At 37.5% G+C, this 26,025-nt stretch overlaps 1 protein-coding gene across 4 annotated transcripts in view; it reads right to left on the reverse strand.

Annotated features, from left to right (window-relative positions):
- The window catches only part of dgt6 (dim gamma-tubulin 6), a 248,962-nt gene extending 229,107 nt beyond the window's left edge, over nt 1–19,855 (reverse strand). For 2 of the 4 annotated variants that reach the window (XM_090406341.1, XM_090406340.1), the window contains exon 1: nt 19,451–19,855. In XM_090406341.1, the coding sequence (XP_090262467.1) occupies nt 19,451–19,464 (14 nt within the window). In that variant the 5' untranslated portion in view covers nt 19,465–19,855. The remainder of the gene's footprint in view (nt 1–19,450) is intronic. The other 2 variants (XM_090406343.1, XM_090406342.1) reach the window with 2 other exon arrangements.
- Between the last annotated feature and the right edge of the window lie 6,170 nt (nt 19,856–26,025).

Raw genomic sequence — 26,025 nt, forward strand, 5'->3', positions numbered from 1 at the left:
AACTGGTCTGGATAGTGACCTTTCCTCATAATGTAACACAGTAATACATCTCCTAGGAGCTGCGTTTTACATTATGAGAAAATATTAAGAATAGTGACGAACTTGTTCCACCTTTGTTCTGAGTTGCCCTAGTGTTGTACTACTCAAGTGATGACTTAAGCTTGGACTCGCCGATAGTTCTTCGGCATGAAACTCTTAGATTTCAATCTCCAAGTTTCATACCTGGCTGTAAAATAATACGGGATTTACTATCCTCCCCCCTTAACTTAGTTTCAATCTTATTTGTAGGTATTTTAAAGTTTCTATAATACTATTAGGTTCTGTAATGCAATGCTACGTTTGCCACACTTACAGCCATTTTAGATCTCCAATTTATAAATTACACTACTAGACGTAGAATTCTTCTTTCAATCTATTCTGCAGTCTTTTTTTTTTTTTTTTTCCAGAATCGTCCAATTTTCATCCATAATACGAGAATGCTTTAGCAATCCCATCAGTTAGTTCCTATAGCTTTTCACTTTTAGCTCTTGGATTGATTCTTCTTCCACAAGTGAATGGAACTGTTTCAGTCCTCCAAGACCTTTGTACATGGTTGAGAGCATCAAGAAATTCATCTACCTTCATTACATGATTAGCTTAATCATTAGTTCTGCCGACAGCATGGTTTAACATTTATACAACTTGTAAATCTATGTTCATTACATTTTTCCTTGCAAATTAGTAACAAGACTGAAGTATTTCATTAATTTTTCATCTTTTTGTTTCGCATATCTTGGCATATTTTTCTAAGTTTATCAATAAGATTTTAACCTCCATTTAATAATATGAATTATTCCATCAACTATGCTAAGACATTCCTCCATTTTATGTTCTTCACAACATTTCTATTTCTTTCATGACAAATTTCCTCCGAAGTGCCTCCATAGCACAACTGGAAGAATGGGACATTGTGCCTTTTGATTGGAAAAGATCCAAGTTAAATTCTCATCATGACAAGAGGAATCTTTATGTGGGCGTTTTCAAATGAAGGCAAGTTAGCCAATCTCATACAGCAATAGCAAGGTTTTCTTTTTATCCTGAATAAAGGCAAATCAACCATTAGAAGACAAGCAATTTATAGACAAAAAAATATTATGTGTTGATGGTGAGTGTTGATGTTAGTAATAGTAGCATCATACGATGTATTCAGAGGAGCAAGTAAGGGAAATGGTGAGTTAGATGTAGTGGAGCAGCATGCCCTCCAAGATAAGTCCTTGGGCTCCCAGGAGGTGTCACATAATAATAATTACTCTCATTAATGAGGTCACTAACAAACAGTGGTATATTTCAGCTGTGTGCTAAGAAAAGTGTTTTTAAATAGTATATAGTGTGGCTTTGCTTTGTATATTTGTGCTTCATTTTTTTTCATGCTGAATACAAGTGTTTTTTATTAACATTTGGTGTTTGAATTTTGTTTGTGTTTTTTGCTCATTTGTTCCTATTGCTTCTGCTTTCTGAAAATGGCATCTAGAAAGAAGCACAGATGTGCAGAATGGAAAGCTTTGGCACTAAGAGTTCTGCCCTGGATTTTTCCCGGTAGATGCATTGCAATGATTGTTTCACGTATGCACTGAAAATTGTGAATGATTTCTGGACTATTAGAGTGAAAGAAAAGAAGGTATTCATTAATGTTTGTGAAAAATGTATTGATAGGTTGGTGTTTTGAAATGGGGGCTAGTATTGCCCGTAGTCAACAAAAATCAAATGGAAGTGTTAGTCAAGATAACAAAGGGACATAGAAAAAGACCCTCCACAAGAGTTGAAAATGAAAGTCAAATGTAGCATCTGGAAGATGAGATCAAACACCTAAAGAAGAGACTGCCTGCTGTGAATGAGAAGGAGGAAGTATTATGAAGAAAAAAATTCAAAGGATAATCGTGCATTATTGTACAGGAACTCAATAAAATATACAAAATGTGCTTCCTTGGTGGAAACAAATAATTGATGCTTGGCAGAGCAAGAAAGAGGGAGCATCAGAAGTAGTGGAAGATGCGAGCACAAATGACTTAGTTGGCGGAAAAAAAGGAGTGTTCAGAGAGACTTGAAGTTGCAGGATGTAAAGAAAAATGGTGTTGGTGTAAAAGTTGTATGTTGCCCAGATATGACAACAGCGAGTAGAGGAGAGCAGAGATAACAAATAGCAAGATGGCTGAGTTGAGTGAAGCAAAGAAGGGGCTCAGTTTGTGAATTTGTAGAGTAAATATGATAGGAAGTTGGAATGGTTTAAAGTTGATGGATTGCAACTGAATGTGTTTGGTGTTAGCCATTTAGAAATTGTTTGCTGAGAAGACACAGAATCAAGAGGTTAATATACACTAGTGGCCAAAATTGTGGAAACCTTTTGGAAAAAGTGTATTTTTGAGGTTTGATGGCTCATATAATCATAAAATTATATATCAATGGAAATATAATTTATTCAAGAATGCAATGCAACAAAGTTTGTTCAATTATCTGTATTCTATGAAAATTTATAGCCAAATAACCAGAAAAAAGAAGCACAACTTGCTTAGGTTGATATGAAGCTTTCCTTCATTTGAATGTAGCCAATGAGCATGAGTGTTTAGAGAGCCAATCAGGTGTCATCTTGTTTTGGCAATGAGTCAATAAGGTCACAGTAGGATTCAGCTATTGATGTCATGTATTGGAACTGAGAGGAGGACATTTGTCAGTGTGTTATGTGATTGCTATTAAGTTGGTTGGTTTTATTTGTGTTCTTTCATTTAGTAAGCTTGTAAAACGTAATAAAATTAAAGAAATGGCACAAAGAGTTGATTGGTCACCAAGAAACGCTGTAAAATAGTACTATTAAGTGAAAAGGGTACAGTTATGAAGAAATTAGAAGAAAAATTGGTGGAAACTTGACCAAAGGTGGCATTTCTAAATTTTTGAAGAGGTATAAGGAGTCTCAGTCATTACAAAACCAGATTGGTAAAGGCAGGAAAAGGTGCACAACAGCAAAGATGATAGAAAAATTGAGGGACTGTGCCTACGTGACGGAAGAAAATCATCTGAGTGTATACGTGCAAGATGAAATGGTGCAATACAATGTGAAGTTGAGTGCAAGGACTGTTCAGTGCAGACTGCAGGAATTTGGTCTAAATGCTAGAATTCCACAAAAAAAGCCATTTTTAGCTCTCAAACAAAGATTAAACTGGGCTAAAACTGTTAACTGGACAGCGGAACAATGGGACAGTATTATTTGGAGTGATGAGACCAAAATCTCCGTTCCGTAATGATAGCATAAAATATGTAAGGAGAAGAATTGGAGAAGATTTGCATCCTGTTGCATTACACCTACCACGAAACACCCACTTAGTGTTATGATCTGGGGTTGTATGACATCAAAAGGTGTGGGCAGAATTTGCGTGATTAATGGGAATATAAATGCCCAAAAATACGTAAATGAAATACTTGAGCCCAAACTGAAGCCTTCCGCACGTGATCTTTTCCAATATAATGAAGCATTTATATTTCAACAAGATTCAGCTCCATGTAATGTTGCTGCTGTGTGCAAAAAGTGGTTTCAAGATAATCATATTTCACTGCTGGAACGGTCTGGGAATAGGCCAGACCTTAACCAATCGAAAATCTATGGAGCCAACTAAAGAAACTTGTTAGTCAGAAGCAACCCACCAATAAAATCCAATTAATAGAAGCAATAATTCAATCTTGGTTTCACATAACAGTTGCAGACCAAAAAAACTTGGTTCACTCCATGGGAAGGTGTTGTAAGGCCATAATTAACACTAAAAGTTACCCAATTAAGTATTAACTCACATTGTGAGAATTTTGTTTCTATGTGTTTCACTTTTCTTGTTTATAACTGCTGTTCTAATAAAAAAAATCCTTCATAAACGTTATTGCATTACATTCTTGATTATCTTTCCATTGATATATAATTTTATGGTATTACTCCAAAAAAAGTGGTGTTATGAGCCATCAAACCTCAGAAATACACTTTTTCCCATAAGGTTTCCACAATTTTGACCACTAGTGTAGCTAATTTGTTATTCGTGTAAGATTCCCCCAATTCCTCGACATCCCCCTTAGGACTGGTTGAGCCCTCCTAATGAAGGATTAAATATGCATTATTTGACTGTAGCAGCATGTGTTCAAAGGGCCAGTTTTGCCTGTTCTGAGCGACGAAACACCCAAGTTTCCGGGAAGGGAAAACCCTCTACCTCCATTTGAGACCGGCTAACTCACCTTTAATCGAAAGAGACTATATAAAGGTTCCTCATGTCACAGACAGGAATCGAACCCAGGTCATACCGACCAAAGGGCTTCATCTATACTGACTGAGCTTAATATAGCTAATAATCAAAGGATACTTGCAAAGCAGGCTAGCACAGTCAATTGGGTTGTATAGTAAGAGGAAAATGGATAAGAGGTTGACGATATTGTAATTCTCGTAGACTAGGCCAAACAGCGTTTATCAGAATTTCTGAACACAAGGACTACATCCGGTTTCACAAGTACAGGACCATGCTCTGGATACACGCCACAGAATACGGTGGAAGAAAACTACAGTAATACCCCGTAGCAAATATAAATTTAAGGAATCGGCCTGAGCCCTAAGAAACTCTTCAAACCTCAACAAATTTGGTTGTATGCAACTGTCCGGAATTTGGGAGGCATACATCAGCAGACCTTCAGCCCAACGGCCAAGAACACCTACTCAGCCCTGTAGAGGGCACCATCAGGACTTCTAGGAGAACGATAGCTTCATATCTTCATTCTCAGTTACTGTGTTGTAGTGCCTGCGTGCATGTGCCTTTTTGTAAGTTCCTTTTGAAAATGACAACATGACGTTGCCGAAATATCGGAAATATTTATTAAAGTATAATTTAATTTATATTCGGATCTATGTTGTTTAATTCCCTAATTGATTTAGAAACGATATTGTAATGTTTAGTACTTTGTATATTTATAGTTTATTATGTTACTTTTTAACTCAACGTATTTATTATTATTATTATTTTCGGGCTACTCTAGGGAGTCCTCAGACTCATCGAGGGAGGCCCTAACATCATGTCAAAAACAACTATACGACATTCTCACAGTATCTATCATACCTTGCCTTGAACTCGCTCACTGTCATAGCACCCACAACAGACTCAGGCAGCTTATTCCACTCATTTACCACTCTAAAAGTAAAGAACCCAGCTCTAACACCACTGCTAACCACACTCTTGCCCAGCTTCCATAGGTGTCCCCTAGTTCTCCCACCACCAGTCCAGTCCTGATCTCAAAAATATCCTCTGAATTAAACTTATAGAATCCTTTTAGCAATTTGAATGTCTCAATCATATCTCCCCTTTTCCGCCTATCAACCAGTTTCTGCAACCCACAAATCTTCAACCTGTTCTCATATGGTTCATTCCATAGACCTACTATCATCTTAGTCACTCGCCTCTGGATCCTCTCCACCTCCTCCCCATCAAGAATGAACCAAGGTGACCAAATCTGGGCACAGTAGTCAAGATGCGGTCTTATTAAGGCTCGGTACAGAGGTGCAATAACTTGCTTGTCTCTGCTCGTTAAGGTATTTTTCAACAACCAAGTGAGTTGATGAGCTGATTTAGCTACTTTCGCAATGTGCCCCCCTAAACTTCATCTGCCTATCCAACAACACTCCCAAGTCCCTGGCCTCATCAATCTCTTGGAGTATAGTTCCACCCCTGTGGTATACTGCTGCTAATCTTTTCACCCCAAAATGCATAACCTTACATTTTGTCACATTAAATTGACATCCATTCTCCTTAGCCCAGAACTCCAATCTATCTAAGTCATCCTGCAAGACTTTGACATCTTCTGCATTCACTATCGATCGTATTTCCCCTCAAATCCTAAAACACACCCCAACTCAATATCACCAGAATTAAAGATTGGTACTATCAACATAAAAAGCCTGAATGGCAAAGAAATGGAGCTAGCTGAGGAATTAAATAAGTACCAGACAGACATAATAGGGTTGAATGAAACAGAAATGGCCAAAACTGACGAGCTCTTTCTGAGCAATAAATACAAAATGTTATATTCAGGCAATGACAATCAAGGAAAAGAAGGAGTAGCCATAGTATTCAACACTAAATAAGAGGCTAATCTTCTTGAATAGCAGGCAATTTCAAGTAGTACAGTGATGTGCAAATTTCAGAATGTGGAACTGGACAATGAGACTTATTTGTGCCTATGGTCTCACAGAAGGTTCTCCTAAGGTAGAAGTGGAGGAATTTTTTGAGGCTTTAGAAAAAGCAACTGACACAATGAAAAATGAAAAGTTGGTCCTTTGTTGGGGATCTAAATAGCAGAGTAGGAAATGATTGTCAGACATACAAAAATATTTTGGGAAAATTTGGAGAAAAGAGCAAAGCTAATGATAATGGCAAATACTGTTGGATTTCTACTCGAGACATGGATTGGTTATTACTAACAACATGTTCGAACATAAAAATGTGCACAAATTCACATGGAGAGAAGAGGCTAGGAATAAGAAGTCTCATTGACTATATCATTGTTGATAGCAATGTTTTCTCTCTGGTGCAGTACACCAGAGTGTACAGAGAATTTGAAATTGGAAGCGATCACTATTTAGTATTGAGCAGGATGAAATTGAATTTCACATTGAAAAGAATAACATGTAAGAAAGTTTTAAAGTGAATAAAAGTTGAGCAGCTCTCAGATGTGAACTGTAGACTAAAATATACAAACATTATTCAAGAAAAAATGAAAGAGTTTGAGAACATGAATCAAACCTTGGAGATTCAGTGGCAAGCCCTGAAGAAAGCATTCATTGATTCTGCCAGAGAGGCATGTGGTGAGGTTGTCTACCAGGATAGAAAAATCAGAACTCCCTGGTGGACACAAGAAGTTAACAGAGTCAGTGAAGGAAAAGAAAAAAGCATATCAAAAGTTCCTTGCAAATAAGTCAGCTTGTGCTCTTAGAGAATACAGAGACAAATGCAAGAATGCTAAACACTGTGTAAAACTAGCTAAACAAAAGTCATGGGAAGACTTTGGTAAGAACATAGAAAATAAATATCAAGAAGGTGGCAAAATATTCTGGAGGTTGTTGAAGAAGCTAAGAAATGGAGGAAAGAGTTCTGTAAAAGGAGTTAGAGATGATAAAGGTGATACGAAAACTGGAGAAAAAGATATGCTTGAAGTATGGAGTAATTACTTCGAAAAATTGCTAAATGAAACTAGCAATGATGACAGCACAGTGATAAAAAACACAGACCAGGCATGCAACCAGGAATACATATCCATACTTGAAGTAGAAAAAAGCCATCAAAAGTCTGAAATGTGGAAAGGCAGCTGGAGTAGATGATATTAGACCAGAAATGCTTATGGAGGTATAAAAGTTTTACAGTGGCTACACTGCATAGTTCAGAGGGCCTAGACAGAAGGACGAATTCTAGATGATTGGAGTAGAGCTCTCATAGCACCCATATATAAAAAGGGAAATAAAACTGAATGTGAGAATTACAGAGGTATTTCCCTACTGAGTGTTCCTGGCTAGATCTATATAAGTATACTTGAGAAACGGTTGAGAAGGATTGTGGAGGAGAAGCTTGGTGAGGAACAAGCTGGATTCAGGCCAAAAAGAGGCCGTCAGGATCTGATATTCACTTTATGACAAATAGTTGAAAAGTCATCTGAATATAACAAAGATCTGTATTTAAGTTTTGTAGATCTGGAAAAAGCATATGACAAGGTGCCAAGAGAGAAGCTATTCAAAACGCTACAGTTGTATGGTGTCAGTGGATCATTATATCAAGCAATACTTAGTCTTTCTCTCAGTTATAAGTGAAGGAAATACAGGGAGATGGTTTAATGTTAAATCTGGTGTCAGACAAGGATGTACATTATCACCTCTGTTATTCATTATCTATATGGATTACATTATGAAGGAAAGTGGTATTAAACCTGATATCAAAATTGGAGATGTTAATCTCAGCTCCTTGCTTTATGCAGATGATGTTAAGTAAATCTCCTACAAGTCTACAAGATTCCCTGACTAAATTGAATAACTGTTGTGATAGATATGGTATGAAGGTCAGCAATAACAAGACAAAGATAATGAAAATAGGCAGAAGCAATGAAAATATCAGCTGCATTGTGAAAGGAGAACCTATAGAACAAGTAAAACATTTCAGCTATTTAGGCACGATTTTTAGTGAAGATGGTAAATTAAATATGGAAATAGACAACAGAATCAACAAAGCTGGTATGGTAGGAAGGCAACTGAATAAATTTATATGGAATAAGAGAGAAATTAGTCAAAACACTAAATTAGCTGTATACAAGACAGTGTTCAAACCAATTTTAACTTATGGATCTGAGAGCTGGGTCAGAAGTAAAACACTTGACCAAAGACTAGAGACTGCAGATATGAGAGTCCTGAGAAAGATTAAGGGCGTGAACAGATGGCATCAATGGCAATATCATATTAAAAAACGAGGATATTAGGAAAGAACTTGACCTTGTCAGCATCCAGGAATGCGTTAGCAGAGCTAATCTCAGGTGGTATGGCCACTTAAACAGAGTAGGCGAGGAAAGATTAGCCAAACAAGTGTTCTCTGCCAGGTTGGCAGGAAAAAAAAAACACAGAGAAAGACCAAGATATAGTTGGATTGATACAGTAAAAAGTGCCTTAGAAGATAGATATATAAATATAAGATCTGACAATATTGTAGCTATGACAGGTAACAGATTGATTTGGCAGAAAATTGTAGGTAGGAAGTTAGTAATGATGTAAATTGTTCATGTAGCACTATCATATCCTGTACACCCATTGAGGCTAAATGGCAGGAATTTGATGATGTATTTCACTTCTTACTTTATTATTTTCGTAGTTGCTTGAGCTAGTACAAAATGCCTATATGCTCTAATCTCTAACTCACGTATAATACTATTATTTAACTTTAGTCCTTTCGTAATCTACTTAGCTTACTCTCTCCCTCGATTTAAATACTGTAAAGTATGCTCTCAACATGTGCTAGTATCGTAGACTGAGGAAAAGCCTCTGGCTGGGGCAAAATTCTTAATCTACGTTGCTATAATTCAATGTATTAATCCTTAAAAATTTATTTTTGTTAATGACTGCGGCATTAAGGATCATGTAAGAGAATTTTCTATCTTTCCTTTATATACAAGAGAATATTTTAGCTAAGCACATACAATAACTCTTAAATCATTTTAATCTCAAGCGACTCTGAATTTCTCAATCGTGGCTGTTACTTTACTTAGGTCACACATGTTGAATTTGTTTTTACGAGACAATGTATTGGCTAACAAAGATCAGACAAGCTATTAACAACACCAAATACGTTTATTTTAACTTGGATAATTTATATATAACAGTTATGAGACATCACGTGCATGATTCTCCACACATTCATTAAAACAGCTCACTTAAAGCATTGGACAAAGAGATTATTTACACTCAACTTATTAGACAAGTGGATGGATTTTAGCACACATAACCTTACTCTCATTATAAATAATAAAAAGCAAAATTATACTATATATGTTCTAAGCATTATATAACACAAGCACTATTCAAGATTACAATATCCTATTATACGCATTCAAACTGACTTTCGGCTTTCTGACCTCTTCAACACATTATGCCATTAGTTAAACAGAATCAACATCTATCGTCCGTACACACAATCTAGGTTATTAACATAACGCAATCTACTTACAAGCTCACTATTTCATTGTACAGTACTGAATCCAAAAATGTTAAGGGTGAATTCCGCTGGTTACTTTCTTAAACTTGCGATCGGTCACCATCCAACGGTAGTCGTCTGGCGCTTTTCTCCCTTGTAACATTACTACATTTCTTCGTCGATGTCAGTAACTGGATTGGCTGTGACAAATCAGCATGCATATGGATCGATACACTCGAAGAAGATACACATGGAAGGATATCTTAAAATACAGCCACTTCTACCAGCAAATTCCCCATGATCTCTAGAACTACTGCTTGCAGGACCTCGACTCTTCCCCTCCTCGAAAAGCTTGCCACAGGAACAAAAAACAAGAGAGCTTTCGCCCCTCAATCTCTGCCTTTTATATTATTGGCTGCCCTTTGGCCTTCTTCCAAAACTTTCCAGATTTACTGGAGGCTCCCTTATGTCACCCACGCTTATGTTAGGTTTTGGCGGCAAAAACTCATAGTCCGGTGACCCTTTGAGACTGTTGTTGACCTTCAGTTTACTAGCCTAATCCTGTCTGATCTTTTTATTACATTGCTTGTGGTTCTACATTCAGTTAGTCTAACATTATATTACAGTAGATTATATACACTTTTCAATTATAAGTATTTTATGGCCCATGTAAAATCAATATTATTATTATTAAGAGAGACCTCCAGGGAGTTAGAGACTCATCGAGGGAGGCCATATACTACACACACCACCTATCATACTTATTCTTGAATTCATTCACACTGCTTGCACTCACAACATCCAATGGCAATCCATTCCAATCACGCACCACCCTCCGAGAGAAAAATCTGGCCCTTACACCCTTCTTGGCAGCCTTCATTCTCAGCTTCCAAGGATGCCCTCTCGTCCTTTCCCCACCCTCCATAAATTGAAAAAATCTTATCAATCGAAATCTTGTATGACCCTTTCAGCAGTTTGTAAGTCTCAATCATATCACCCCTCTTTCTCCTATTTGCTAGTGTCTGCAATCTACAAATTCTCAACCTGCCTTCATATTCCACAATCCTGATATCATTTTTAACATTTGCCTTTGTACTCTCTCCAATATATCAGAATTACATCGGAAACCAAGAGACCAGACCTGCGCACAATAGTCCAAGTGAGGTCTTATCAAGGCCCTATAAAGAGAAAAAATAACATCCTTATCTTTACATGTGAACGTTTGTTTGAGCATTGCAATTATCTTTTGAGTTGTATTTGCAATCTTTGCCACATGGCCCCTGAACTTCAACTTCCTATCTATTAACACTCCAAGATCCCTAGCCTCATCAGTTTCTTCTAGCCTAATTCCACCAATATAATACAACATTGGATAGGTAATCTTGCCGAAGTGAATGACTTTACATTTACTGACATTGAACTGACACCCATTTTCCCATGCCCACAATTCCAGCTTATTCAAAGCATTCTGCAAGGACTGCATATCAGCAGCATTCATGATTACTCTGCCTATCTTTGATCATCAACAAATAGCTGTATGTCACTTGTAAAATCCTTCCCAACATCATTAATGTACAGATTGAATAACAGTGGACCAAGCACTGATCCTTTTGGTACAACACTTGTTACCTTAAACCTTGCAGACTCAGATCTCCCATATACCACTTTTTGATATCTGTCAGTCAGCCATCCTCTTATCCATGCTAATGTTGTATAACCCAAACCCATTTTCTCCAATTTATGCAGCAGTCTGTCATGTTGTATTCTGTCAAAAGCCTTAGCAAAATCCAAAAGTATCATGGTGTATCCATTCCTCTTGTCTAGTTCAATGGTAACATTGTCATAGAATGTGAGCAAGTTGCTAAAACATAACCTTCCCTTAGTAAACCCATGTTGTTCATTACAAAGTAGAGATTCACTGTCAACCCATTTCTGAATGCGGGCCCTAACTAATTTTTCTAAAATCTTCACCACCACTCCTGAGATACTAATTGGTCGATAGCTTGATACATCGGTCTTTGCACCACCCTTATGCAATGGAATAATTACCATACATTCATTCCATTCCTGTGGAATCTTCCCTGGTCTGAGACTCATATTAAACATCCTGGTCAAAGGAATGATCAATTCAGCTGAACACTCTTTTAGCACACATGCTGATATTCCATCAATCCCTATTGCTGAATTCTTATTCAGTTTGTGCAACAGCTCTAATACCTCGGCCTCACACACCTGCATTTCTTCATCTAGTGAAGAGGTAACAGGGAGCTCAATGTTGCATTCACTAGATTGATAGCTTTTAAACGAAACGGGCACTCATTAACTGAACAACCTCTTCGGCATCAGTAACCCTCATGAAAAATTTGAAAAAAAGATGAAAAATTTCTATTTTTCACCACAAGAGATTTCACAATATGGTTGCAGGAGGACAAGGTGATGGAATGCATAAAAGGTGAGAATGAGACAGCTATGAATGGTAATCAGAGTCAGAATCAGGGAAATGGTCATAGCTGCTATACCACACCTACTAAGACAGGTGTGGTATAGCAGCTAGAGTAGAGAATGTTGGTGTTAGTAGGAAGAACACAAGGATTGTTGTTTGTATACAAATGTAAGGAATATTTGAATATAAGAACCAAGTTTGTTGAATTGATTGAATCGACATGCCCAAAGATAATGAATATAAGTGAACTTGGTTGTCTGAGGATGATGGTTCCATCGGGAATATCTAGAAATGGAAGGATATATAATTTTCCAGAAGGACAGGAAGTTGAAAGGGGGGGGGGCAGTACTGTTAATGATTGAAGAGGAAAACAGAATGTGGAAGTTGATAGTACATGTGCAGATTTTGAATCTGTGGCATGAAGTAAATTAACAGATTGATATCTAATAGGATGCTGTATAGGCCAGGGAATGTAGAGAATACTGACTGAAATGTTTAGGCAATTAGTTGGAGATATAAAAAAAAGGTGATCCTGATGTGACTTAATTACAGGAATAAAGAATAGGAGGAGGGAATAGTGTATGGGAACAAGGAGAGTGAGTTTGTTGAATTTCTGGAGCAATAAACATCTTAAGCAGCATGTGACCAAAGCAACTTGAGATTTTAGTGTTTTGGATTTGGTGATAACGTCAAGATGTAGCTGTTAATAAGGTATCAACAATGAATCTGATTGCCAAGAATGATCACGAGATACCTGTTTGGGAAGTGGTGAAACCCCAAAAGGTTACTGTCAAAAAAAAAGGATATGTGATTATGGGAAGCTCTGTGGTCTATACATCAACATGCTGGATAGATGAGCTGTGCAGAAAAGATATTGACAGTTCACAGAAATTCATAAGACATGTACAATATATAACTCTATATCAAGAGTTAAGTGCTTAATCAGAGTAAGAGCAAAATGAATGAACAGTGAAATTTCTTTTTTTCCAAGCTGTGTTGGTAAAGAAAATGTTATGGACAAGGTAAGCCATTTGGTGGCAATCAGATCCATGATGAATATAAAGTGCAGGCTTAGAAGGTGATGAGTATGGTAAAGAAAGAAAAGGTACAGTATGAGATGAGATTGGCCAATAAGGCCAAGATTAATGCAAGGGACTTCTTTTAATATATGACAAGCAAGAGGAAGAATAATTATGGCAGGTTGATACTGGAGGATAGTCATGACAGCATAGTGACCATTGCAAAAGATTTAGTGGAATTATTGAATGAGCAGTTTATTGGTGTATGAGCATACTGGTATAAATGATGCTGTGCAACATGTAGAAGGTAAGCAGGTATTAGGATAACTGGAAGTGAAAGAATCAGAGGTTTATCAGGTGTTGATTAGGTTAGATATCAATAAGATCACACAAATAGATATGCCCTTGAAATGGTTATTATATGAAAGTCTTGTAGTGGATAAGATTCCTAAGATGTAAAAAGGCAAAATAGTACCACTCTATGAGCATGTTTCTAGGACAAAGATTTCTAATTACAGACCAGTCTGTATAACTGCAGTTGTAATCAAGATGTTAGAGAGAATGGTGAGGAATAGTAAATAAGATTGAGTTGATGGACTGAGTATTCTTTATAATGGTCAGCATAGATTTGCACATCATTGTTCTTGTTTGAGCCATTTACTTGCATTTTATAATAAGGTAACAAGTGTGTTTGATAAAGGAGATTCATATAGTGATATTCTTGGACTTTGCAAAAGTATGGGATAGATTATAGAGGATAGTTAGATGGATTGGCTACCAGAAAGTTGTGTGTATGATGGAACAGTATCTTAAAAAAAAAAAAAAAGGAGGGTAACCAGAGGGCATGTTCTGTTCTTAGAGACTCCTGCAGTTTGACTTGTTTGTAAATGATATATCATGTGGACTGAATGAGGATCTTCAGATGTTTGCTGATGCTAAATTAGAGAATCACAAGTAGCACTGCTGATGTTAATTCCCTTCAAGAGGATTTGAACAGACTTATGACTGGGAAAAAAATAATAGTTATGGTTTTAATATTAACAAGTGCATGGTGCATTTTGAAGTGCAGAGATATAATGCTATGTACTATATTGATGGCAATGCACTGCAGGAAGTGGATGAGATTCTAGATTTGAGAGTGATGGTCGACAATAAACCGATGTTTAGAGGACATATTGCAAGTGCTGCAAAGACTGTACATTGTAGTCCCACTATGATTAGTATATACTAAACATATAGAGATAAGGAGGTAATTAAACCAACGTATGAAGCACTAGTCAGATCACACTCTGACTATTGTGCTCAGATTGGGTCACCAGGATTTCACTGTGACATGGAAACAATTGAAGAGGGTCCAGAGGCAAATGACAGACAATATCAGAACTCTGGAAATGTTAACTATAGAGAGAGAGGTGGAAGGAATGTGGATCGCAGAGTTTGGTGGATAGGAGGACAGACATAAGTTAGTGAGGAGATTTTATTGAATTAATCCAGAGAGAATTATAAAAATAGCACCAGGTGAGAGGAAGAACCAGAGGCCATCCCTGGAAGTTATGTAAGAGTGTACTGAAAAGGGGGGTGCAAGTAGATTTTTTAGATGGAGAATTGAGTGAATGGAGCATATTACTAGAATATATTGTTAATTAAGAATTTTAAGATTCAATATGATAAATATGTTGTCAGTTGAATGAACATCCAATAAGTTTGCCAACTCCGTGGAAGGTGTAATAATAATCATTACTACTGTCACTATGGATATATAAATCTACATCACTTTTCCATCTAACACCAACAATATATGGATTCAAATTCTGCCATGGGCATGGATCAACATTTGCAAATATCATTAAGTAGAAGATGAATTTCATTGCCTGATCCAGACCACCATCTTGCTTACTGGAGGCCCAAAGTTGCATGTTTGGTCTACACAGCAGAGTTTCTGGAGAAATAAATTCCTTAGCCTGCCCACAGTACTATGTGTTATAGTGCATGACCTTTCATGAGTGAGAGACATACAAAATATGTTGGTCCCATCAACAGTTATCATTAAATATAAAAAACGGTTTTTATATATATATATAATTCCATAAGCATTAAACAGCATTCATGTAAAGTGTTTTTGATGTCATTTCATTGTTATCAGAGAATGAAATGACAAAAACCAACTTTTGACAGTTTATTCTTCAATTTAACCTTCTGTCACAATTGTAAAACTTCTCATCCAAGTTCCCAAACATTCAACCACATTCACTATTATTCTTCCAGTTCTTTCTTTTGTGATCCTTTACAATCTCTGTTTATGGAGCAGTTTTTATTGAAGGTACTATGTTATATTTATACTACTACTACTTATTCATACTTGCTCCCATGTTACTACGGAGGCTGTTCAATAAGTTATAAGATTATATTTATACAGAAAACAGATTACCTTTAATCGTCATCATTTACATGGTCTTTTTCGAAGTAACTACCGTGAGACGCGATGTATTTGTCCCAACGTTGCATCAACTTCTTAAACACATGTGAATGTCCGTTTTTTGAAAGTTCTTTCAAAACCGCCTCTACAGCTTTTACACATGCTTTGTTGCTTTCAAAATGGCAGCCTCTTAGTTGTTTCCTGAGCTGAGGAAACAGCCAGAAATCACATGGTGCGAGATCAGGACTGTATGGAGGGTATCTATGTTGTTCTTCTGCAAAGAAGCGTCCATTGCTGAAGAATGGCTTCTTATTGCACCACGATAATGCAAGGCCACATATTGCTGGCGGTGTAGTGGACTTGCATTATCGTGGTGCAATAAGAAGCCATTCTTCAGCAATGGACACCTCCTTTTGATGTGCTGTACCATTGTCTGTAAAATATCCGTAAAATAGTATGAGCCATTTACAGTATTCCCGGGTTCTACAGTGTGTTGGTAAACAATGGCCGATTTTACAGTTTTTGCTTTCTTGGGGGTAGGCGAAGACAGATGCTTCCAATCACTGCTTTGTTGTTTCATTGTAGGGTCATAGTGATACAACCAAGCTTCATCTGCTGTAATGATGCATTTTAAGAAGTTGTTGCCTTCTTGTTCCAGTCTTTCTTTCCATTCTGTGCACACATCCACTCGATGCTGCATTTGCTCTGGTGTCAAGAGTTTGGGAATCCATTGGGCGCAAACAAGTTTCAGTCCCAAATGTTCAGCCATGATTGAGTGAACACTTCCCACAGAAATATTCAGGACAGCATGCAGCTGGCGTACTGTAATTCTGCGATCCTCCTTGATGATAAATCGCTGTTGTGTTGATCATTGTCTCTGTGATGGACGTTGAAGGTCTTCCCTCAGGTTCAAGATCTTCCACATTTTGCCTTCCTTAAAAGTTTTATACCAGTGAAAAACACTTGTCCTCAACATTGCTTCATCATGAAAAGCTTCGCATATCATGTTACAAGTGTTTGATGCCGATTTTTGCAAATGCACGCAAAATTTAATCGCATAATGCTGTTCCAAGGACGCTTCCATTTCGACGACTGGTCGCGGTTCGTAGGCGTGCCGAAACAAGCATGCGTTTAGTCACATGACACTCTGGCACATCAGCCCATATACACCATCTATCAACCTCTTTTGTTAATACAGACAGCAACATTTCTTTATTCCACAGAAATTAATATTGTGATGAGTGGTTTCACGACAGTAAAATTAGTCTTATTACTTATTGAACAGCCCTCGTATGTTTCTAATACATTTCACTGAAGTAGTCAAATGTACTTTCAAAAGTCATTGAGGTCTTCAATAGCTAGTTTCTTCATCACCTGGAGACCATTAGTTAATTCCTGTTCACCAAAATGGATTCTGCCATTCATAATCCACAGCAGACCTGCTCGCTAACTTCATCCACCTTTGGACACATACCAGAGAATGATCTGGAGAAACATATGGTTGCTCTTGATATCTCAAAAGCAATTTCATCATGAATAGAATAGATGCCTGCATACCAAGCTACCATCTTATAGTCTCTCTTTCCTGTTCTTTGTGACTGAATTTCCAGCTTCCCCTCTGGTTGTTCTTTGCATGTCAAGAGGAATGGCTTCCTCTCATCAAATTACTTTATTAATGCTGAAATACCCCAGGGTTCTGTGCTCTCACTCAAACCCTTCTTCCTTTATATCAATGACCTCCTTGTTCCAACTTTAAATCCTACTCAGTTTTGATGATACAGTACTCTCCATTCCTGTTTTTCCTTTGAGAAACCCTATAATACTGAAATCATTGAAGCTTCAAAATATGTCATAACTTTAATAGACATTGCTCTGCTTTCCTCTAATCATGTAAGAACTAGAGAAGCCACTGGTGAAATCCACAAACATATCAAACAAACATTTATCATCTTTCATCCAATCTACCTGTGTTCTTTGAAACAGCTTTCTAGTGTTTTTTCCTAATGAGCAACTCTCCTGCCCTCCTTCCAGCTTTTCAAGAAACCTGAATAGCTTACTTCTTTCTCCTTAACCACTTTCCCACAAATGGCATTGTGTGATAGGTCATATGCTCTCTGTGTGGAGTCAATAATTTTGACTTAAGTATGAGAAAGAGAGAGAGAATGCTCCGCTCCTGTATGCTCTCACGTGAAGTCAATTTTTTTAATTATGTGTGTGTGTCTCAACTGAGAAGTGCATTATAGGTATGTCATGTCTTTCCATTCATTCAAGTTAGATCACCATTCTCACCCATGAACCATCCTACTGTCAAGCACCATTTCTTTAAACAGAAAAATAAATATACTTCTAATGGAAATGGAATCTCCAATATATTATCATAAAAAATCCAAGTCTTAAGGCTCAGACTTATATAGCAAAGCTAATATTCTATTACATTGCAGGGTCTCAGGCCTTTTGCTCTCAGATAGTGTGATCAAAATAACTATTATATACATTTTGCATCAAAGTATTGCAAATAAAAAAAACTTCGTTCCATTCACTACCTTCAGGGAGTGACATCAGACTTTTGCAAGCTCCTGCATAGCAAACTTATAACATCTGATAATTATCCAGCCAAAGACAATCTCCCACCTAATTGCTTTTCATACGTCAACAGAAGTCTAACATACTGTCCAGGGTGAAAATATTTAGTACCAACTTATGCAAGAAAAAGGTACTAAATCTAAAAAATAAATAAATAAAAATTACTAAATTTTTATTTGCTTTCGTTTCACTCTATTTAGGGCATTTTACCACATCGCTACCTGATTTTGCTAAATTAATCAACTTTTCAGAAACAGTAAAATCTGTAGCTAATGAATGTTTCAATTTTTCTTTTGTCAAAAGGAGTCCATTCATTCATGCTCCATTCATCAAGGGAGTTTGTAGTTGATTTCTTATTTTATTCTTATTTATTGTCACTGCCGAAAATATTCTTTCAGTTGCTTTTTTTTTTTTCCCCAGAGATTTAGGATCAAATTTAAATTTAGAAAGTTTTTCTTGCCAATCATCCATGTTTAAAAGGAAAATTTAAATAATATTTCTGATGAAGAACTGAACAAGCTTTTGCTATATAATAAAATTAATAAAAACACTGGACTTCAAACCCACTGTACTGAACAGACACCCACTTCAAATCAAACTGCAACTGCGAGGAATGAATTGAAATTCGTACATCGATTATATCTCATTGTTGAAGTTAGAAATTTTGCTCCACATTGTGGAATAAAATTTTACATAATAGGGTCGAAATTACGCTCTGCATCAATAAAAGGCGGTTACTCTTATTAAAATACATAATTTTTCTACTTGTTTTCATTATTGTAATGGTCTTTCATAATATTTTCATTGGCTAATGCCAGTCAGATTGCATAAGAGGATCTGGGGGTGAAGAGAAGGTTAGTGAACAGTGAGAGGAGGAGGGAAAAAAAGAGAAATCATGCTTGTGTTACTGAATGTGACATATGGGAGATGGGAGAAGAGAAAAATATTAATTAAACTCATATGTCTAACTCTCATGTTGTTATTATTCAGAAGGAAGAAAGTACTACCTGTTGGTGAACGTAATAGAACACAAAAAAAATTATAAAAAGTACTAGTGGTGGTCACACTAGCACTGTCTGAATGATGAACGTAAGACGCGTAAATTTGTTATACTCGTAAATGAATTCACCCAGTGGCGCACCCAGAGGGGAGGGGGCCCTGGCCCCCTCCAAATGAAAAAAAAAAACACTAAAAAATTTTCCAAAAATCTTTTCCTAATTAAAATTCATTTTTTAAATTTGTTTCTCGTGTCTTCTATTTCTATACTACTTACGAATTAGCGATCATTGCAGATGCTCAATCATAGGTCGTATGCGATGCGTAGTGTGCATTCTCAAATCGTCTACTCAACTCGGGTACCCCCCAAGATTAAATCCTGAGTGCGCTACCGAATTCACCTGTTCAGCAAATAATTATATACATTGTTTCAGGTAGTATCAATTCATTATAGGTACAGCACACTTATGAATATATGAAATATACGACGAGAAATCGTGCATCTTGGAGGTAATGCTTACCAATGAACTTAACACACCTAATTTTCTGGACAATCGATTAATAACAGAGAATAAGAAATCACTATTATATTTAATGAAATGGCACTACACATAACATCGCAATCCTAATTTTTAATATAAGTTTACCCACAAAACGCTATGTAACATATTTCTTTTATAGCGCCAAAATGCAACCTCGAACCAGATAACTTGTGCACTGCCTATGATCTGTAGTCTAGGCTACAATCTAAATGTGTTAGGGCAACATTTTTCATTTCAATGACTGTTACGTCTATTAAAATTAAAGAACATAATTTTTTCACTTTCAAATCAATAACAATAAAAGAAAGGATAATAAATAACCAGCATTATTTTATGCTAGGTAAGCAAAAGAGAAGACTTTCAAATTAAAAAAAAAGGAAAATATCAATGGATTTTTAATATCCTCCACTATTATTAACTTGAGCTTGTCAAATTGAAATTCCTTTCAGCTCTATACCTCATCATTTGCTTATTCACCTAACAATTAACCTAATACCATAGCATTCTTATATCAGAGAAAGTTCAGTTTGTCAAACTAACTTTTTGCTGGTAGAAGCTTACTCTACGTAGAAGCTGTCTACGGGATTTGCTAGTAGATTCTCAGTCTACAGGATTACTTGGGAAATCCGGGAAACCACTATTTTCTCTCAGGTTGAAATAACTGCTTGAAATCAAGCTTAATCAATGAGCTTGATTTCAAGCAGTTATTGGCAATCTTCAAGCATGTAGGAGGCCTACTACAAAGGAAATGGCCAGGAAAAGTGGCAATCCACCAAATAGAAGAGGTTGAAACAGAGGACTGTCAATCCCCTGACCCTCTCCCCAGCACTTCTCAAGATAACACCAGAGAGATTATGTCACCGGTTAACGACCAGCCACTAGTGGACTCAGATAACGCTACAGACTATCAGGTTGTCAGCAGAAAGAAGCATAAGAAGGGTTCGCCAGCAGCACATCCTGAAACAATACATGAACCCTTGGAAAAAACAACTCCAATGGACTTAACAGCACAGACTGATGAAAGAATAGAGATTGACTCCAGGGCACAACCCAAAGAGAGGATTCCACCTGTAATCTTAAGAACAAAAGAAAAATGGTCTTCAATTACAGCGACGATGAAGAACGCAAACATCAAATTTACATCAGCCAAGAGTGCAGATGAAGGAATCCGGATTCAACGAGAAGGAATTTCGAACCACCACATTATGTCACCGGTTAACGACCAGCCACTAGTGGACTCAGATAACTCTACAGACTACCAGCTCACCAAACTTATGGATGAACTAAAAGTCCCATATCACACATTTCAGCTCAAAAGCGAAAAAAATTTAAAGGTGGTAATTAGAGGGCTGGCTGAGACCATACCATCTAAAGAAATAGCTACTGACCTCAGATCACGAGGCCTAGAGCCGATTAAGATATCGTTGATGTACCGAGAAGACAAGCGCCCTATGCCTCTGGTCTTGGTCGAGATCAATAAAGATCATAGAGAAATTTACTACCTTAAAATAGTTTGCAGCTTGGTCATCAAGACTGAGCCTCTCAGAAGAAAGGCTTCAGCTGGTCAATGCCATCGCTGCCAAAAGTATGGGCATGCACAAAAACTATGCAAAGCGGATTACAAGTGTGTCAAGTGCGGTAACAACCATCCCTCACACACTTGCGTCAAACCACGAACCACACCTGCTAAGTGTGCGAACTGTGGCGGCCCACACCCTGCAAATTACAAGGGATGCTCACTCCACCCATCTAACCTGACAAGGACTAGGCAGGTAGTAACCCCGCCCACTCAGAAGCGAGTCACACACCTTAAATCGGAAATTAAAGTGCGGAATATTACACCTGATAAATCATATGCCTCTGTAGTTTCCTCATGCAACAAGCCGGCAGAATCCACACCAAGCAGCCAAAACTCTGCTGCAATGCTTGCTGCCACTTTGGGAGAAATGCTATCAGTTTTCAGCAAATCAAATCCAAACCAGGATGACACAAATAGATTTCTCAAAAATACCCAAATCATATTCTCGTTGATTAATGGATAATTCGGCCATCACAATAAATTCTACAGGTTGCATTTTGGAATGCTCATGGACTCAGCAATAACATTCTAGAACTCCATGAATTTGTTACCCACTACAAAATTGATAGCATGTTAGTTAATGAGACACATCTGAGGCCATGTGATAATCCCAAACGAAGAAATTACTCGTTAATTAGAAACGACAGACCTAATGCGAGAGGTGGAGGTACTGCAATCTTTATCAAGAAAAACATCCGTTACAATGAGATAAAAAAGATTCCTACAACTAACCCGGAAAAAACTGGCATAGAAATTTACACCGTTAATGCAGGTAACTTAAAAAAATATTCTGTTTATAACCCTCCAGGCAGAACTCTGTTATCCTCTGATCTTTTTCAGTTGCTTGACACTATTGAAGCAACAATAGTAGCAGATGATCTAAACTCAAAACATCCCTTATGGAATAGCAGGTGTACCAATTACAACGGAAAAATCCTTTCCAATTTTGCTAAGTTGAGAAATATTATCATCGCAGGCCCGATTGCACCAACGCACTATGGATCATATGGCAGGCCAGATGTATTAGATATAGCCATATTCAAAAACACATCTCATCAATTCCAGCTGCAAGTAGTTAACGACCTCAGTTCGGACCACAACCTAGTACTTCTAAAACTGGGTGAGGATTCGGAACTTATTCCCAGTCAGCCATTTACCAATTTCACAAAATTCAAGGCTACAATCAACACTATCATGGATTCAGTGCCTATCTCCACTTGTGAAGAAATTGATGCAGCAGTCAACAACCTGGAAAGAAAAATTCCAACTAGCTTAACTGCAGCCTCTTCTATCTCAACTCCAGCTCAATTAAACCAACTTCTAGAAGAAATCCTTGCTCTAATCAAAAACAAAAATAAAACCAGACGTCGCTTTCTTAATACTCTGTCTCCTCAAGATCGCCAAGAGCTGAACAGAGCATCAAACTTACTTCGCTATGAACTAAAAGACCACAGGAATTTCAAATGAGAAAGAAAACTTTGCTCCCTGAAAACTGAATATAAATACTTGTGGAAGTTGGCAAAGGCTATCCGTACGGACCGTTCCAACATCCAATCCATTCACGGAGAAAGAGGTATAGTTTATAGGGACGATGAAAAGGCAGAAGCCCTTGCTGAAGCTCTTCAACTTCAATGCAGTCCTAATTATGTGCATGCGGATTTGGTCTTCATAGAAAAAATCACCGTCGAGTCAGTACTGCGCTCCAGAAGCCTAACAACTGCGAAAATATCTGTCCCACTTTACCTATAGAGGTCTACTCAATCATTAGGAAGCTCAACAACAAAAAAGTCCCTGGCCCAGATGAAATTAACAACAGAACAATCAAGGCCCTTCTGCACAAAGCTGTCATGCACTTGGTAGCAATCATAAATGCAATGCTCAGACTAAACTATCAACCCGATTGAAATAAGCAGATATAGTTATCATTCATAAGCCGGGGAAAGCACCTCAGTTGCCACAAAGTTACAGACCCATCAGTCTCCTTTCATGCTTGGGAAAGGTTGCAGAAAAAATCGTACTACTGGACTCAATTGGAGACAACAAACGGGTGCTGTTTTTCTGGATGTAGCAAAAGCCTTTGACAAGGCCTCATCTATAAATTATTTATGGTCAAAGTTCTGCTCTACCTTATCAAACTTATCGATTCCTTTCTAAAAAACCGGAAATTTCAGGTGAAGTTGAGAGGACTCAAATCATCTTTAAAAAGAATCACTGCAGGTGTTCCTCAAGGCTCGTTGCTCACCCCACTGCTTTTTAACATCTTCGTTGCTGACGCTCCTATCACGACGTCAACCACCACAGCTTACTATGCGGATGATATGACAATTTTGAGTAGATCTCTCAGGCCGTACTGCTACACAGCGCTTGCAGACCGCAGCAGCAAACCTGGAAAGATAGCTCAGGAAATGGAGAATATCTGTGAATGCTGACAAACGTACTGCCATTCTCTTCACAAGACGGAAGGCATCACAATACGGAGAAGTCAAACTTTTCAACACAGCTATTCCATGGAAATCCATCAACAAATATTTAAGTATATTTAAGTATTCAACTAGACAGCCGCCTCAACTTTAACTCTCACATCTCTCATGCCTGCAACAAAGCAAACTCAGCAATTGCTCAACTCTACCCCCTACTCAACCGTAAAAGCAAAGTCAGCCCAGAAAACAAATTAAAAATACAAGGCAATCATCAGACCCATTCTGACGTATGGTTCACCAGCGTGGAGTCACACCTCTCCTAGCAACATCAACGAATTACAAATAATCCAAACTAAATACCTCAGAATGATCTTTGATCCCCGGTGGTTTGTAAGGAACGCAATCCTCCATCAAGACGGAAACCTGCCAGTCATACCTACATTTCTTCTCCAGATAGCAACCAAGTACTTTACTCAGGCATCACTCCATCCCAACCTACTGATGCGTGAGTCATCAGATTACGATGAAAAAGACAAATGGAAACATAAACACCCAACGGCGGCCGTGATCACTGATTGAAATCCTTCAACACAGCCCTAAATAGCGGAGCCAAGTGCTCAAAACATTCTTCCTCTAAACCGAGAATCATTCCTAGCGATGAAGGAATCAGAGTCCACGGGACTGATATCCATCAATGCCACATCAGTTAACAGTGTGTCATAAGAATTCGGTTATGACAAACTGAACTTTCATTGATATAAGAATGCTATGGTATTGAACAAGGGACTTTTTCTTTTCTTTTTTTTTTCATCTGTGCACAACAGCTATCATGACAGTGACATTTAATCAATGCACAAATTAAAGGCTAATATATAAACTCCTGGCTAATATTTACAGACACAAGGCTTTTTTCTTTTATAGAACACAACACACCGTTTATATATTGTCTTTTAAGTAGAGAAAGCCAAGCCAACTCCAACAGAAAATTTTATTCTCATAAGCTACCTAATAAATTTAGAAACTTTTAGACTTTATACTGGACATAACATAATCTTTATATGGGATTTATTCAGTTGAAGTTAGTTTTTTTCGGTTAGCTAATCTCGTATGGAGTTAGCAGGATTTTTTTTTCTCCTAGAAAACTCTGGTTTTTCATCTCGTACATGCAAATTGGCCATTAGAACTCACGCAATATACAGACAAAAAAACTGTTGTTGTTGATTGTGGTGGTGATAGTGGTGGACGGTAGATGACATAAATGAGAGTAGTGTGGAGAATTAATGAGCAGGGGAGATGGCAAGATATATGTTACGGAGTACAGTAGAGTGCCCTCCGCGATGAGTACTTGAAGGTGTCACACTGTAATAATAATTATTATTATTATAAAATATGGATGGATTAGCTATTATTATTATTAAGATATATCTCAGGGCATTACTCATCAATGGAGGACGCATATCACTCGCACTAGCATTCATAGGTGAGTTAGCCGATCTCATACGGAGGTAGCAGGGTTTTTTCTCCCGGAAACTCGGGTTTTTCATCCCGCATACATACAAATCGGCCCTTCAGAACACACGCAATTTACAGACAAAAATTACTGTTGTGGTGGTGTTGGAGGTGGGCGGTAGATGGCGTTGATGGAGATGATTCGTAGTAGAGGTTAGGTGTAGAGATAGTTGTTGGTGTCCTCCCGCGATGAGTCTTCAGACTCCTTGGAGGTATTAGGAATAATAATAATAATACCTTCTGTTGAATTCATTCACTGCCTCCATTCACCAACTCTAAAGGCAATCCATTCTGGTCACGTACCATTATATGAGAGAAAAATCTAGCTCCCACCCCTCCTTCACTGCATTCCTTCTAAACTTCCATGGATGCCCTCTCTTCCCCTCAACTAATTTAAAATTCCATCAATTAATAAAATTCTCGATCTGTCTTCATAATCTATACACTTCAGTACAACTCTCATCTATCACACACATTTGCACCCTTACCACAGTATCATTATAACCGCGGAAACGAGGACACACCAGACTAGCGCACAATAGTCCAAATGAAGTCATATCAAGCCTTATAAAGATAAAAAAAAATTCTAAAGTTACCATTTCCCTATATCATCATGTATGTTTCAATATTGCAATTATCCTCTGAGTTGTATTTCCAATCTTTGCTACACAGCCATTAAAAGTCAACATATTACCTACTAAAATTTCAAGATCCCTGCCTGATCAGTTTCTTCTAACATAATCATACTAATATGATATGACAACTAGCATCTGATCATACCAGGGTGCATAACAACATTGAT

This window comes from Typopeltis vanoorti, chromosome 16, assembly GCF_054136105.1.
Source record: "Typopeltis vanoorti isolate ZY-2024b chromosome 16, IOZ_Tvanoo_1.0, whole genome shotgun sequence".
NCBI classification, from domain to species: domain Eukaryota; kingdom Metazoa; phylum Arthropoda; class Arachnida; order Uropygi; family Thelyphonidae; genus Typopeltis; species Typopeltis vanoorti.